Source organism: Mauremys reevesii, linkage group 5, assembly GCF_016161935.1.
Source record: "Mauremys reevesii isolate NIE-2019 linkage group 5, ASM1616193v1, whole genome shotgun sequence".
Classification (NCBI taxonomy): Eukaryota; Metazoa; Chordata; order Testudines; family Geoemydidae; genus Mauremys; species Mauremys reevesii.
In genome coordinates this window covers 50,706,818-50,719,087 of record NC_052627.1, presented here as the reverse complement: position 1 = coordinate 50,719,087, position 12,270 = coordinate 50,706,818, and the positions used below count along the sequence as shown (strand labels likewise).

The 12,270-nt window shown below is 43.2% G+C and overlaps 1 protein-coding gene across 1 annotated transcript in view; it reads left to right on the top strand.

The window, feature by feature from the left end:
* SLC7A11 (solute carrier family 7 member 11) overlaps positions 1 to 10,190 on the top strand; it is a 75,107-nt gene extending 64,917 nt beyond the window's left edge. Inside the window, exons 10-12 of the mRNA XM_039540630.1 lie at positions 1,809 to 1,958; positions 3,765 to 3,942; positions 9,191 to 10,190. Of these exons, the coding sequence (XP_039396564.1) occupies positions 1,809 to 1,958; positions 3,765 to 3,942; positions 9,191 to 9,258 (396 nt within the window). The 3' untranslated portion in view covers positions 9,259 to 10,190. The remainder of the gene's footprint in view (positions 1 to 1,808; positions 1,959 to 3,764; positions 3,943 to 9,190) is intronic.
* The last annotated feature ends 2,080 nt before the right edge of the window (positions 10,191 to 12,270 follow it).

Sequence of the window (12,270 nt, the reverse complement as noted above, 5' to 3'; positions counted from 1 at the left end):
TATGTCTCTGTGTGCTGCAATCACACATCCAATTGCAGTGTAGCCATACACTAAATGTTTAATTTTAAATTTGTTCATCTAAATTTAGGTGCCCAAGTTTGAACATTGGATTCCCTAATTGGGGGTAGGGGGGGAGAATGTTTTAATGTATTTGTTTTACCCTGCACTATTCCATTTGTTTTGCTTTATATTTTATTGACTCTTTTGTGACTTACATTTCTGTTTAGCACATGGCACAGTGCAGCTTTCCTGAGTTCTCGTTTATTGTGCTAGTAGCAGTTACATACACTACTTTTCCTTCTAGAAGCAGTATGCTTCTATATGAAGATGGCTTTTATGCAGTCTTTCCTATTGTTCATGCCATCTGAGATATAAGTGCAGTTGTTACGAAGATATTTCCTGCCCTGACCCTGAGCATCTCTGCGTTTTCCTGTTGTGTGTGATGCAGAGGGCTGAGCTTGTTTGGGGGAGAGAAGGAAAGTGAGCACATTCAATGCTCAAGGCTCAGAACACAAAGTGAAGAAAGGAAGATATTGCTTATTACATGCCTGCTTATTTGTGGCTAGGAGAACTCTTAATATCAAGATGGGCATATAACAAGCCTAAATAACCATGTGATCCTATTTGTAGCCTTCTTTGTGTCTTACCCCATTTCTGTCCTCCACCATTGATTGCCCTGCATTGCAGCACCATGCTTAAAGTTAGATTTTAAGGGGTCAGGGTCTATGGGTGAAATCCTGGCCCCATTGAAGTCAAAGGCCGAATTCCCATTGATTCCAATGGGGTGAGGATTTTATCCTGTATCTTTTATTTGTAAAAAAAAAAACAAAAAAAAAACTAGCACATTTGGGGCACTGTGGCAATCATAATGGACTGGAAGTCAAAGGGGAGTGCTCAGTGGGGTAAGCCCCGTGTTTGAAATATTTACATTCCCTGTCCAAATCCCAGGTAGGTTTTTCTGCCAAAAATCTGTGTGTTTTGTTTTTCAGTGGAAAAAACTAACACAAGTTAATTCTCTCACTGTAAAATCCTAGTGGAGACAAGGTAGTGGTAATTTTTATCACAATTTAGCTAGGCGAGGCCAGCCCTGCATGCCCCCACCTCCCACCCAGGGTTGACCTTGCCCTGCTACATCTCAGTAAAAACTACACAGCCTGTCTCCACTAGGATTTTTCACTTGTTTTGTTTGGCAGTGAACACACAGCCTGTAGCAAGGTTGACCTAGCCCTTCATTCCAAAAAGTACAAATTGGCTGTGCCTTTTGAATTAGACCATAAAAACTGAGAGCTGGTTTTCACTAGACATTTTTACCTTGTGTTATTGTGATACTTAACATGCTTGTAAAAGCGAGTGTGGACAATCCCCAGCCATTTGATCCAGGCTATAGATGTTTATTCTTTAACCTAAGCTGATCCCTCTGGTTGAAGTTTGTAGCCTAGAACAAATGTGTGTGGAGTTTCCACACACGTCTTTACAAACATGTTAGGAACTGCAAGTTTAATTGATTGCCAAAGTGCAAAAGTCTAGTTTAGACATAACCTGAGTTCCTGTGTGCTCTATGTAGAGATTAAAGATCTCAGGACACTTCTCATAAGGGTAGGAGTTTGGCCTGGTGTTAACCAAAATTTCCCCTGCTGTGTACATCCTTCTGTGTGACAATTAGCTGCTGTTCTTCTCTCGAGAGGTGGTTGCATTTCAGAGGTGCAGTATGTGCACAGTTTGTGATTGATTATGGGACGAAAGTCGTACTGTAAATACAAGATGATATAAATAAATTAAATCTCTTATGCTCTGAATTTCTTTTGCAGCACCCTCTAACAATGATAATGCTCTTCACTGGGGATCTGTACAGCCTTCTGAACTTCCTCAGTTTTGCCAGGTGGCTTTTTATTGGACTGGTAGTTATTGGGCTGATTTATCTCAGATATAAACGTCCTGATATGCCTCGTCCATTCAAGGTAACTTCAGCAATCTGACTGTTTTTACACAAGTCTCTCTCCCTGTACTTAACCCTCCCCTAGTCCACAGCCTGATGATAAGGGAATAGATGTTCTGGAGTAAAATGTTAACTGCTTGCAGGCAACCGATGTTAACAGAACTGATTCTTTTACTGTAGTTTAAATGTTTAACTTTAGAATTCCCAGCTTGTTTCTCTACAAGATCTCTGATGAAGAGCAAAAATATTAATCTAGCCAGGTTTCTCTCCAGAGAAGAAGTTTTTCTTGTTCACTGTGGATGGGGTTTGGGGAGAAGCAGATGTATATTTATATTTAGGTTCATGTGTGAAAGTGAAGGTGTTTGATCAATTTTGCTCACACTCACACCGTGTTGAGGAAGTAAGGGAGTAGGTTCTGACTGGTCTGTAATCTAACAAAGTATGTGAAGATGCCTCCTAATTGTACACTACGGTGTATCTTTCAAACTGCCAGTATTTGGGGGGCAGTGCAGCTGGGCCTCAATCTGGCCTCTGTTTTGCAGGCCCAAACAACATCATCCACATTTCTGCAACCAGCATTAATGTCAGGAACAAAAACTGGTAATTAGACATCAAGGGGGTATTTTTTTATTTTTTTTTCCTAATCTCTCTGCAGAGCCTTATTTGGCATTAATCACCAATTTCAGGTACAAACAGGTCATTAGATATTAAATTACTGATATTTGTGCCCACAATTTCAGGCACAGTTATTTTTGAGCACTAAATTGCACCCAGAAAAATTGTTCAATCTGGCCTAGCAATTATTTGGCCTTGATTCTGCCATTCTTATTTATATTAAGTAGTACCTTACTATGTGAATATTCCCAGTGAGGTTACTTGTATAGCAAGATACTACTTAGCCTGAGTAAGAGTAGCAAAAATCTATCCATATTTAAATATGGGGAAGAAACTTAACTTAGAAAATAATTTGCTTTGTTGCATTCTTTTAGGCATATAAATGAAGGGCAGCAGCTTAGCACATGTCTCTGATTTCACAACACTTTGACAGGGTACAATAAAGAATTGGTAATGTCTAAAGGCAAGAGGATCATCTCTTGAGAATTCTCCATTACACCAAGCATCTAGTTAGCAGCACCATCAGGCACCTCCTTCAAAGAGGTGAAAAGACAGTTTACAGCATCACCCTCGAAAGTTGAGAGAATTAATTAATATTTTTTCTGTTTTCAGAATAACACTGATAACATAATCAGTCATACTGTCAGAAGCACAATACTTCTTCAGTACCTGTCAGTTACTTAATGCTATCAAATATCATTTATCTGTGGTCAAATGACAATTAACTTGTGCTCCTCCAGCCAGATTTTGTTTTGTACCTTAGGATGGATATCAGTATGTACTTAATGATTTTAAAAGGAAGCTGGCGACTTGAGCGCTTTGCTTTATTTTAAAATCGAGTGTAATAGGTAATTATCAAAGAGGAAATCTTTACTATAGTTAGTGCTGCTTGTCTAATAGAGGGCTAGAGAAAGGACTTTTGTAATGCAGCATATTTACGACCCTTACGTTTTAAAGGATGTAAAGTGCTGTGGTGTTTTAGTGTGTAATTAAGAGACTGCTGTAGAACTTACTGCATAACACTGTATTTAATTTATATTCTTTAGTTACTCACATTTCAAATGCATGTTCCAAAAGACCAGTATTTCTGCAGAACCATAGTGTGCTGCTGTGTTTTATCCAATTTACATTTCATGGAACATTAAATACCAGTGTCATTCAATAACCAAGGTCAGTGGAAAGTAATGTTGTTTTTTTTTGGCCTGTGTTTCAGGTGCCGCTATTTATTCCAGCTTTGTTTTCCTTCACTTGCCTCTTCATGGTTGCACTGTCACTTTACTCTGATCCTGTCAATACAGGAATAGGCTTTGCAATAACCCTGACTGGTGTCCCCGCCTACTACCTCTTTATCATATGGGACAAGAAGCCAAGATGGTTCAGAAGGCTCTTAGGTAAGTCCACATTAATGTGCGACTCTTCCCTCTCTCTCCGAACTTCTGTTGATCCCTCTAATGGGGTTTCCATTTCCAAACCACTCTCTCATAGCATGGGGTGGCCCTTATCATCGTGCCTCAGTTCCCCCTTGTTAATACTTCTCAAACTCCACAGGCCAGTTTGGCTGCTGCCGTGATTTGGCCCTCCAGCTAAGTAATTAACAAAAATGCCACCCTTTCCAGGCTATACAAGTACAAACATAAACACCAAGCCAGAGTCGTCTTGCCAATTTCAAACTGTGTCCAGCCCCTTCTTTCTTATCGTCCGGTCCAATTTTAATAACTCATACAACTTGACATACCTCAGCTTTCAGCTCTTCCCAGGCTCTTTCCCATTTCTCCCTCTTAGTCCCTCTAATGAGCAGCAACTCCCAAGGCTGGCTTCTTTCCAGGCTTCTCCCTTATCTAGTCCAGAGGCCTGATTGAGTCATATGACCCATTTTCCCCTAGGGTGGCAAGTTAAGTATGTCACAGATGGGGCTGAGACCCAACTCCCTTTAAAGGGTCAGCCACAGGTGATAATCCCCAAATGGGAAAGTCCTTTTGATTCTTGTCACCACTCTGTTCCAGGGACAGCAGAGCTACTTGCTTTTCACTCAAGTGCTGTAACCATTGTTCCACCAGTTAAACTAAACTCCAGCTAATTAAATGGCCATGTCTGCAGCAAACTCATTCTTTAAACCAATCAGACAGACAAGCGTTTTTTAAACGAGACATTTCAGATTACTGAACCCTTGTACACCCACCACACAGGTATCTGATCCCAGTTAAGTTACTGGCCGCCTTCCTACAGTCATTTGCCTGTTCTAATAGATTAAATGTTTCCTTGAGAGGACAACAGCTTCTGACAACTAAAACATTGTCCTGAATGCAGCGGTGGCTCCAGGCACCAGCGCTCCAAGTACGTGCCTGGAGTCACAAGCCGCGGGAGGCGCCCTGCTGCCGGTCCCTGTGAGGGTGGCAGTTAGGCAGCCTTCAGCGGCTCACCTGCAGGAGGTCCGCCGGTCCCACGGATTCGGTGGCAATTTGGCGGTGGGTACGCTGAAACCGTGGGACCGGTGGACCTCCCGCAGGCGCACCGCCAAAGGCTGCCTGACTTGTGCTTGGGGCGGCAAAAAAGCTAGCACCGCCCCTGCCTGAATGTAGGCCTGATTCTGCACTCGCTACTCAAACCAAACACCTATTGGCCGCCATAGGACTTTGTTTCAAGTAAGGCATGCTGGAATCAAATCCTTCATTAAAACGGATCCTAGATGGTGACGTGATTCTTAAAGGTTATTAAAAAGCAAAGTTATGAGATAAAATTCTCTATAGTTGATATATTGTCATCATGGTTGTTTACATCTTTTCTGCGAATGACTTCCAACATATTTTCCTGAAGTAACTTAGCTGTAATTTTTTTTTACATCTGAATTTAATTGAGGAAAATTGTTTATATACTATTTATGGAATTTTTTTCAAAAACTTGTGAAACTTTTGATGTGTTAGTGAAGAGCTGTCTGAAGTTCTTTTGATTAGAGAGGAAAAAACAGTACAGTTAATTAAAAAAAAAAGCTGTCCCACTTCTGTATTTTTGTTACTCAGCCCTATTTTGTGAGGTTTTATCACGAGACAGTTTTCAGTGCAGACAGACATATAGGCAAGATCTCCTAAGAGATTTGAGAAATGGTGGGTAATTTGTTAAACAAAATTGGGTGAAAAGCTTGCCTTATGCTGCAGACACTTTGCAAAAGCCAGTGATTTCAATAGAAGTTGGCTTTCCCACTACAGTTCATTAAAATAAAAAATCTAGGGCTCTCCCCAACTCCACACCACTGGGCTTTACTGGACCTTTAAAATGAGCTTGTCCTAATAAAGTAGCACAAGAGCCTTGTGTGCATGCAGCATGTACTTCTGCCAATGCCAGGCCAGTTTGTGCCTCCCAGCAGCAATTAACCAGACCTATTCTGAGTAGGAGATGTCCACATTAGTTTATGATTTCTTTGGCTTGACGTTTCGGAACTAGAAAATATTTTCTTAATAAATCAACAATATTTGTTTGCATTTTCTGGTGAGAAGCCCTGAGGATTTGCAACATAGTTACTTGAAACTCTGTGGCCACAGGATGCCAGTGTTGAACTACATTACTCAGGTGAAAGGAAAATATTCTCTTTAGGAGAGATTGGATATACATTAAGCCTTTTCTACCAGCTGTGACAGTGTGGCTGATTCTTCTAGCCCTTTGGAGAACACCGGATCCTCATGCAGGAAATCAAGCCAGATGCCTGTGTAACATATACAGACACACACTACTGGCTCAGAGGGGAAAGCATCAGGCACCTGTCAATATGGGGGAAACAGCTTGTTCAGTTTCCCTGTGTTATTCCTATAGTAACAATAGTAGTTAGAGAAAACTGATGCTGACAGTTTTGAGGTGGGGAGGAGGTGATAACCCACTCATTAAATAAACAGCTTTGTTTCAGAGTAGGCAGTGAGAAATATCCCTGGAGTCATTTTTTAAAAATGATATTACTTTGCAGGAGTTGATAGTCTGCACTGTAGAGACCAAAGAGCATTTTTCACATGTACTGTTTCAGGATAAGTCTATTTAGGATGCTTCTCTGAGATCTGAATAATGCATTTAGCTGATCTCCCACATAGACTGCAACATGAGCATTCATCTTATTTATCAAGTTACCATATTTCATAAAAATAACTTCACTTACTGTGACGTTAATATGCTTGGCCAATGCAGGTAGCCAGAGAGATATTTGAGTTCACACCCCCATACTCTCTCTCTCTCTCTCTCTCTCACTCACTCACTCCCAAATGGCTTTTAATATTGCACCAGGTGGTTAATATTTCACTAGTATTAGACACCTGTGAGACAGTTAAACCCAATGTGCTCGGGCAAATCATATTTGCACCTGGCTGTTTTCTCACCTTTTACAGAATTAACTTGAAACCAAAGATCCAAGCAAAGCAGCACCCTACAAAAGTAGATCAATAATGAAAAGAATGTAACAGAGATCAGAGGTGGACCTGAGCCAAAACACATGAATTTGGGGGTGTTACACAGCCCTAAATCTGGATCCATGTTTACCAGTGACCTGTCTCTTTATAATGGGCTAAGCATCCCCCAACCTTTGAGGAGTTTAAAATTAAGCAGTGGCTCTGAATGTTGAGGGCTGAGCCCATATCAGGGTAGAGATATGCTATACATATAAAATCCATCCATTTCTTTAATGGCTATTTCCAGACATCAGAGGGTGCCACTTGCCCATTCAAGGTGTAGCATGATACGTTCAGTGCCGCTCTCCTTGTTGAGTTAATGAGGTTGGGCTCCACAGGAACTCATCTCCGCTTTATGCTAGAGAGCAGCAGCAGGTCCCTGGTCCTGTCATCTACATGTCCAGTAAATCACTGCTTTTACTGAGAGGTTTCTTTTCCATTCCCAGTCTTTACTCTGTGGTTATAGATAACAACTCCGAGCTCCTATGAAGGAGGTCCAGATGCCAATGAGCCTGACTTTCATTTATGCTGAGTGTCCTTTAAACTGCCCTGGAAGCAGAAAAAGGGCTTTACAATGGATACAAATATACCTTGTGGTGCCAGAGTGGTATAAAGAAGGTCTTAGTGTAAATGAGAATCAGGCCCAATATCTCTAGCCACTACTTAAAGCACACAAGTACCATGGGTGTTTTAGTACTTGCAGCTTCTCACTTCCATATTCCAGACTACAATGCAAAGTATTTCTTCAGAAAAAACTCCTCACCTTAAATATTGTATTCAACCTCTTCCCCCCAAATAGAAGGGCAGAGAAGAAGAGCCACATAGAGAGAGATTCTCCATTGTCTTGCACCTTGTATCATTTACCAATGCAGGGTGAGTATAAAACACTAACAAATCAGAATGGTAGTGTTTTACCCCCCCATATTGCTCTCACTTTGCACTGGTGTCAATGACTACACAAGGTGCTGGGCAGTGGAGAATCAGGCCCTCGAGTGGCAAGGATGCCTTTTAGTTTAAGATGAACTTTGAAGAAGAAGTGAATCTTTCCTTGGTATTCAATATTTATATGATTGGTGCCTGCCTATGAATCAACATAAACAGGCAAACCACCCAAAGGACAAACCCCACTAATCCCTGACTCTTCTCTTTTAATAATAGCAAAAGTCACAAAGGAGAATATGAAATTGTTTCTAACTTGTAACGTGTTTAAACCAGTACAGAGGCATTACAGTGCAGAGTTTATTTTGGTCAAGCGGATTCTGACACAGAATATGGGTGCATCGTTCAGCATATTTGGGCCTTTATTGCAACATTAACATTGTTTGTTTGTTTTGAGCTGAACAACTGTGTAGAGAATTAACTCTCTAGAGCAGGGGGCCCCCGGGCCCCGGGGGCCCCCGGCCCCCCGGGGGGGGGCTCTCCCCGGGCCTCTCTCTCCCGCCCTCTCCCTCCCTCCAGCCCGCCTGCGCCGCCCGCTCCCCCGCGGCGGCCCCCGCCCCGCGCCGCGCGGGAGGGGGGGGGGCGGGGGGGCTGGGGGCTCTGGGCTGAGCTCGGGGCTCCCTCCCTCCCCCTCCCCCGCCCCCTCCCCCCGCACGCGGCGCCCTGAGGCGGCTCAGGCGGCGGCCCCGCGCTGCGGCTGCCCGCGGGCGCGAGAGACTCCGGTGTGGGAGGGGCCGGGGGCGGGGCGAAGCGGGGGCGCTGCCGCGCGCCGGCGGCCGGCGGTCGGGGCGGCGCGAGGCGCTTCCCTTCCGGACCGGGACCAGTGCCCCGCGACCCGCCTGGGCCCCCCCGCGCCCCCGCGCGCCCGCCCCGGGCACCGGCGCAGCGCGGCGCGTCGCTGCGGGGCTGGGGGGGCGCCGGCCGTCTCTTCTGGCGGGCAGGCGTCCCGGAACAGAAGACCCCCCCGCAAGACAGGGGCCCCGGAATCCTCTGGGCGGCCCTGCTCTAGAGATAATGTCTAAATAGAAGTCTCTCCAACAAATAAGAACCCTTCTATACCTAGTAATTGTCCCTTTTTGGCATGGAGCTGAGCAAAATGTGGTTAGAAAGGGAACACAGTTGTAGGGCTCTTTAAATGAGACATTTTATGATGCTATGACTGGTACATCTAAATACTTATGAACACATAACATTGGTGAGCTGAACGGCTCTTCTAGGAAAATCTTCCTTGATTGCTTCCCACATATCTCCAGTTTTTTTACTTTTATCTTTGCAGACAGGGTAACTGAAACATTGCAAATCATCCTGGAAGTTGTCCCAACAGAAGATGGCTTGAAATCGTGATCACTTACATCCTTAAGAAGAGGTGTTGCCTGAGTGTCCCATTTCAGCTTGGGTCATTGGGGTGGGGAAGTTTTCCCCCCTCCCTGGAAGTTCAGAGAATTACAAGAGCAAGTCACAGTTACAATGAAGCCTGAAAAAGACTAGGTTACTAGAGCTGTAATTTTTTTTTTTTTTTTACATTCTCAAACTTTTGTACAAAGAGTTGGTATGTAGAAAGTACATCTGCTCTGTGCTGTAAAATAACAGAAGCCACAGAGCATCTCATCTCTCTGGGAGAGTGGGGACAAGTAGAAAAAAATGAAAAATCTCATTAATATTTCCCTTTTATAATATTATTTTTTAGCAAACCTTAGGTTCTTCAAATTGGGGATTTTACTGCATTGCCAATGACCATTTGTTCCAGAAATGTTTTTGTAATCAGATATACTGTGAACAGTGTATCCTGCACCCTGCTCATGAAGAACCTAGCCTTCACTGGAGAGAAGGGTAAGGGAAAGCTCCTTAGCTAAAAGGTTGGGTCAGCATTGTTCTTCCTCTCCCTCCATTCTTCATCAATATCTTATTTCTCTTGTCTCAACTGAAACAGCACATCAGTTCCCCACATACACAAACAGGGTGATTTCACCCACTTTTGTGATGGCCTAGTAGGATTGCTAAATTTCCTGTGTTTTTTTCAATAGAGTAATTGAAAATCGATTCTGATATTTAATATTAATTTTCTGCTAAAGGGGAGGCAAATTTTAGGTTTGAGGCATAATTTGATGCTTTTCAAAAGTTTATACCAGTCTGAAAGTTATCACTGGTTCTTAAACACATACCAAGTTCTTAGGCCTTGAAATCTCAGCAAATGATGTTCTCATACAAAACCTACTTCCTGGTTCCCAGTTTCAATTGAAACTAGAAATTAGGGAGGAAATTGGGTTGAAAAAATTGAAGTCAAAACTTGGTTCAGAATCAAAACAGTTTGGTGTTTTTTTTGTTTTGTTTTGTTCAGGGCCGCCCGGGGGGGGGCAAGTGGGGCAATTTGCCCCAGGCCCCGGGCCCTGCAGGGGCCCCCACGAGAGTTTTTCGAGGCCCCTGGAGCGGGGTCCTTCACTCGCTCCGGGGGCCCCGGAAAACTCTCGCGGGGCCCGGCCCCCGGAGCTTCTTCACTCCTGGTCTTCGCTGGTGGGGGGTCCTTCCTCTCCGGGACAGAAGGACCCCCCCGCTGCCCAATTACCGCTGAAGTGGAACCCGCCGCCGGAGTGCAGCCGGGTCTTCGGCGGTAATTGGGTGGCGGGGGGGTGCTTCCGTTCCGGGACCCGCCGCCGAAGTGCCCCGAAGACCTGCGGTGGGGACTGCACTTCGGCGGCGGTGGCGGGGGCTGCACTTCGGTGGCGGGTCCCGCTTCGACGGTAATTCGGCGGCGGGGGGTCCCCACCGTGGGTCTTTGGGGCACTTTGGTGGCGGGTCCCGGAATGGAAGGACCCCCCCCGCCGCCGACTTACCCCCGAAGCGGGGGCCTGCTGCCCAAGACCCCGGGCCCCCGGAATCCTCTGGGCGGCCCTGGTTTTGGTTTTTTTTCATTTTGTGGTTTGGGTTAAGGTTTGGCTCAGATGTGACTTTGCTTGCCCTTTCCTATTAATACTTTGCACAGTAGGTGAACACTGAAATATTTTAAATGCTCAAGAAAATGGTTCTATATTTCAAAGACTACTCCAGCCTTAGGATAAGATGTTACAGTTAATATGTTAGAAAAAAAACGTATTTAAATATTTAACGCACTACTTTTGAAACTGTTGCCTATTAGAAGATAAGTTGTTTCTTCAAAACCTTCATGAAACAGACATAAATCTTTTAATTTATAAATATTGAGGGAAACACTAGAACTGTCGAAACTTCAGCAGTTAAAGGGATGCTGTCAACTTGAAGTAATCAATTTTAAAGAAGAAGAGGTTTAAAGTCTGTTCATTGCACATGCTTCTGAGGTCTCCTGCAAATTTTTGTGGTTTTACAATAACATTTTCTTGTTTTTTGTGGGGTTTTTTTTCCTTGTGTTTGAGTGAAAGACCCACATAAACAGGGAAGATGCAGTAATTGACTAGATTGTGTGCAGTTAGTGTTACTGTTTCCTCTAAGTGCAGTCAAATGAACAAAGTAAATAAGAGGACAATATTTTTCCTCTGATCTTTGTTATAATAACCTTAAGTATTGTTTGAAACTACAATAGACAAATATTTTCAGATGGATTTTTAAGTTGACTGGGTCCCTTTAAGTTTACTATAGTATTATTTTCATTTTCTTATTACAGAGATTGAAATTTAGAAGTGTTGAGAGCCTATTTCAACCATCACTTTTCAGTAGCATTAGTTTCACACAAGCAGTTACTTTGTCCTAAGAGAAATCATTTAATTTACTGCAATTGTATATTTAAAAGAAGAAAAATAACTTGTGAAATAGCATAATGATTTTTAAAATGGCACAAAGGTGCTTATTATTTTAATTAATGATTCTATTCTATGAATATATACAATGTTAATGCAAAACATTTTAATCAGACATCCATTGAGTTACAAAAAGTCAGAACTAAATGCATGTATTGGGTCCTGAAGCAATGGGTATGACTGCACAAAGATAGGAACTAGACAATATAAAGAAATCCTTGGAATGCTGATTTTGACCTTTTCTAAGATGTCATCTTCATGTCCTTCAAGAAAGATCCCCTCAACTAGCATGGTAAACCTGTGTTGTGACTTTTCTCATTTAGGGCCCAATCCTGCACCCATTTAAAGCAATGGAACTAGTATTGTGGTAAGGATTTGCATCATACTATTACTAGTGTGGATAAGAATCAGGACCTTAAACCTCTTGACCAACCAGCTACTATCAAAACACCTCTTGCTAGGAAGATGGGATGTGTGTTTTCTTTCTAGTGTTGGTCTTTTCAGGCTTTGTCTGGTATTCCCTATGCAGGCAGAACTCCCACTGAAGTCAATGAATGAAAGTTTTTTCAGCATAGAGACTTCGAGGGAG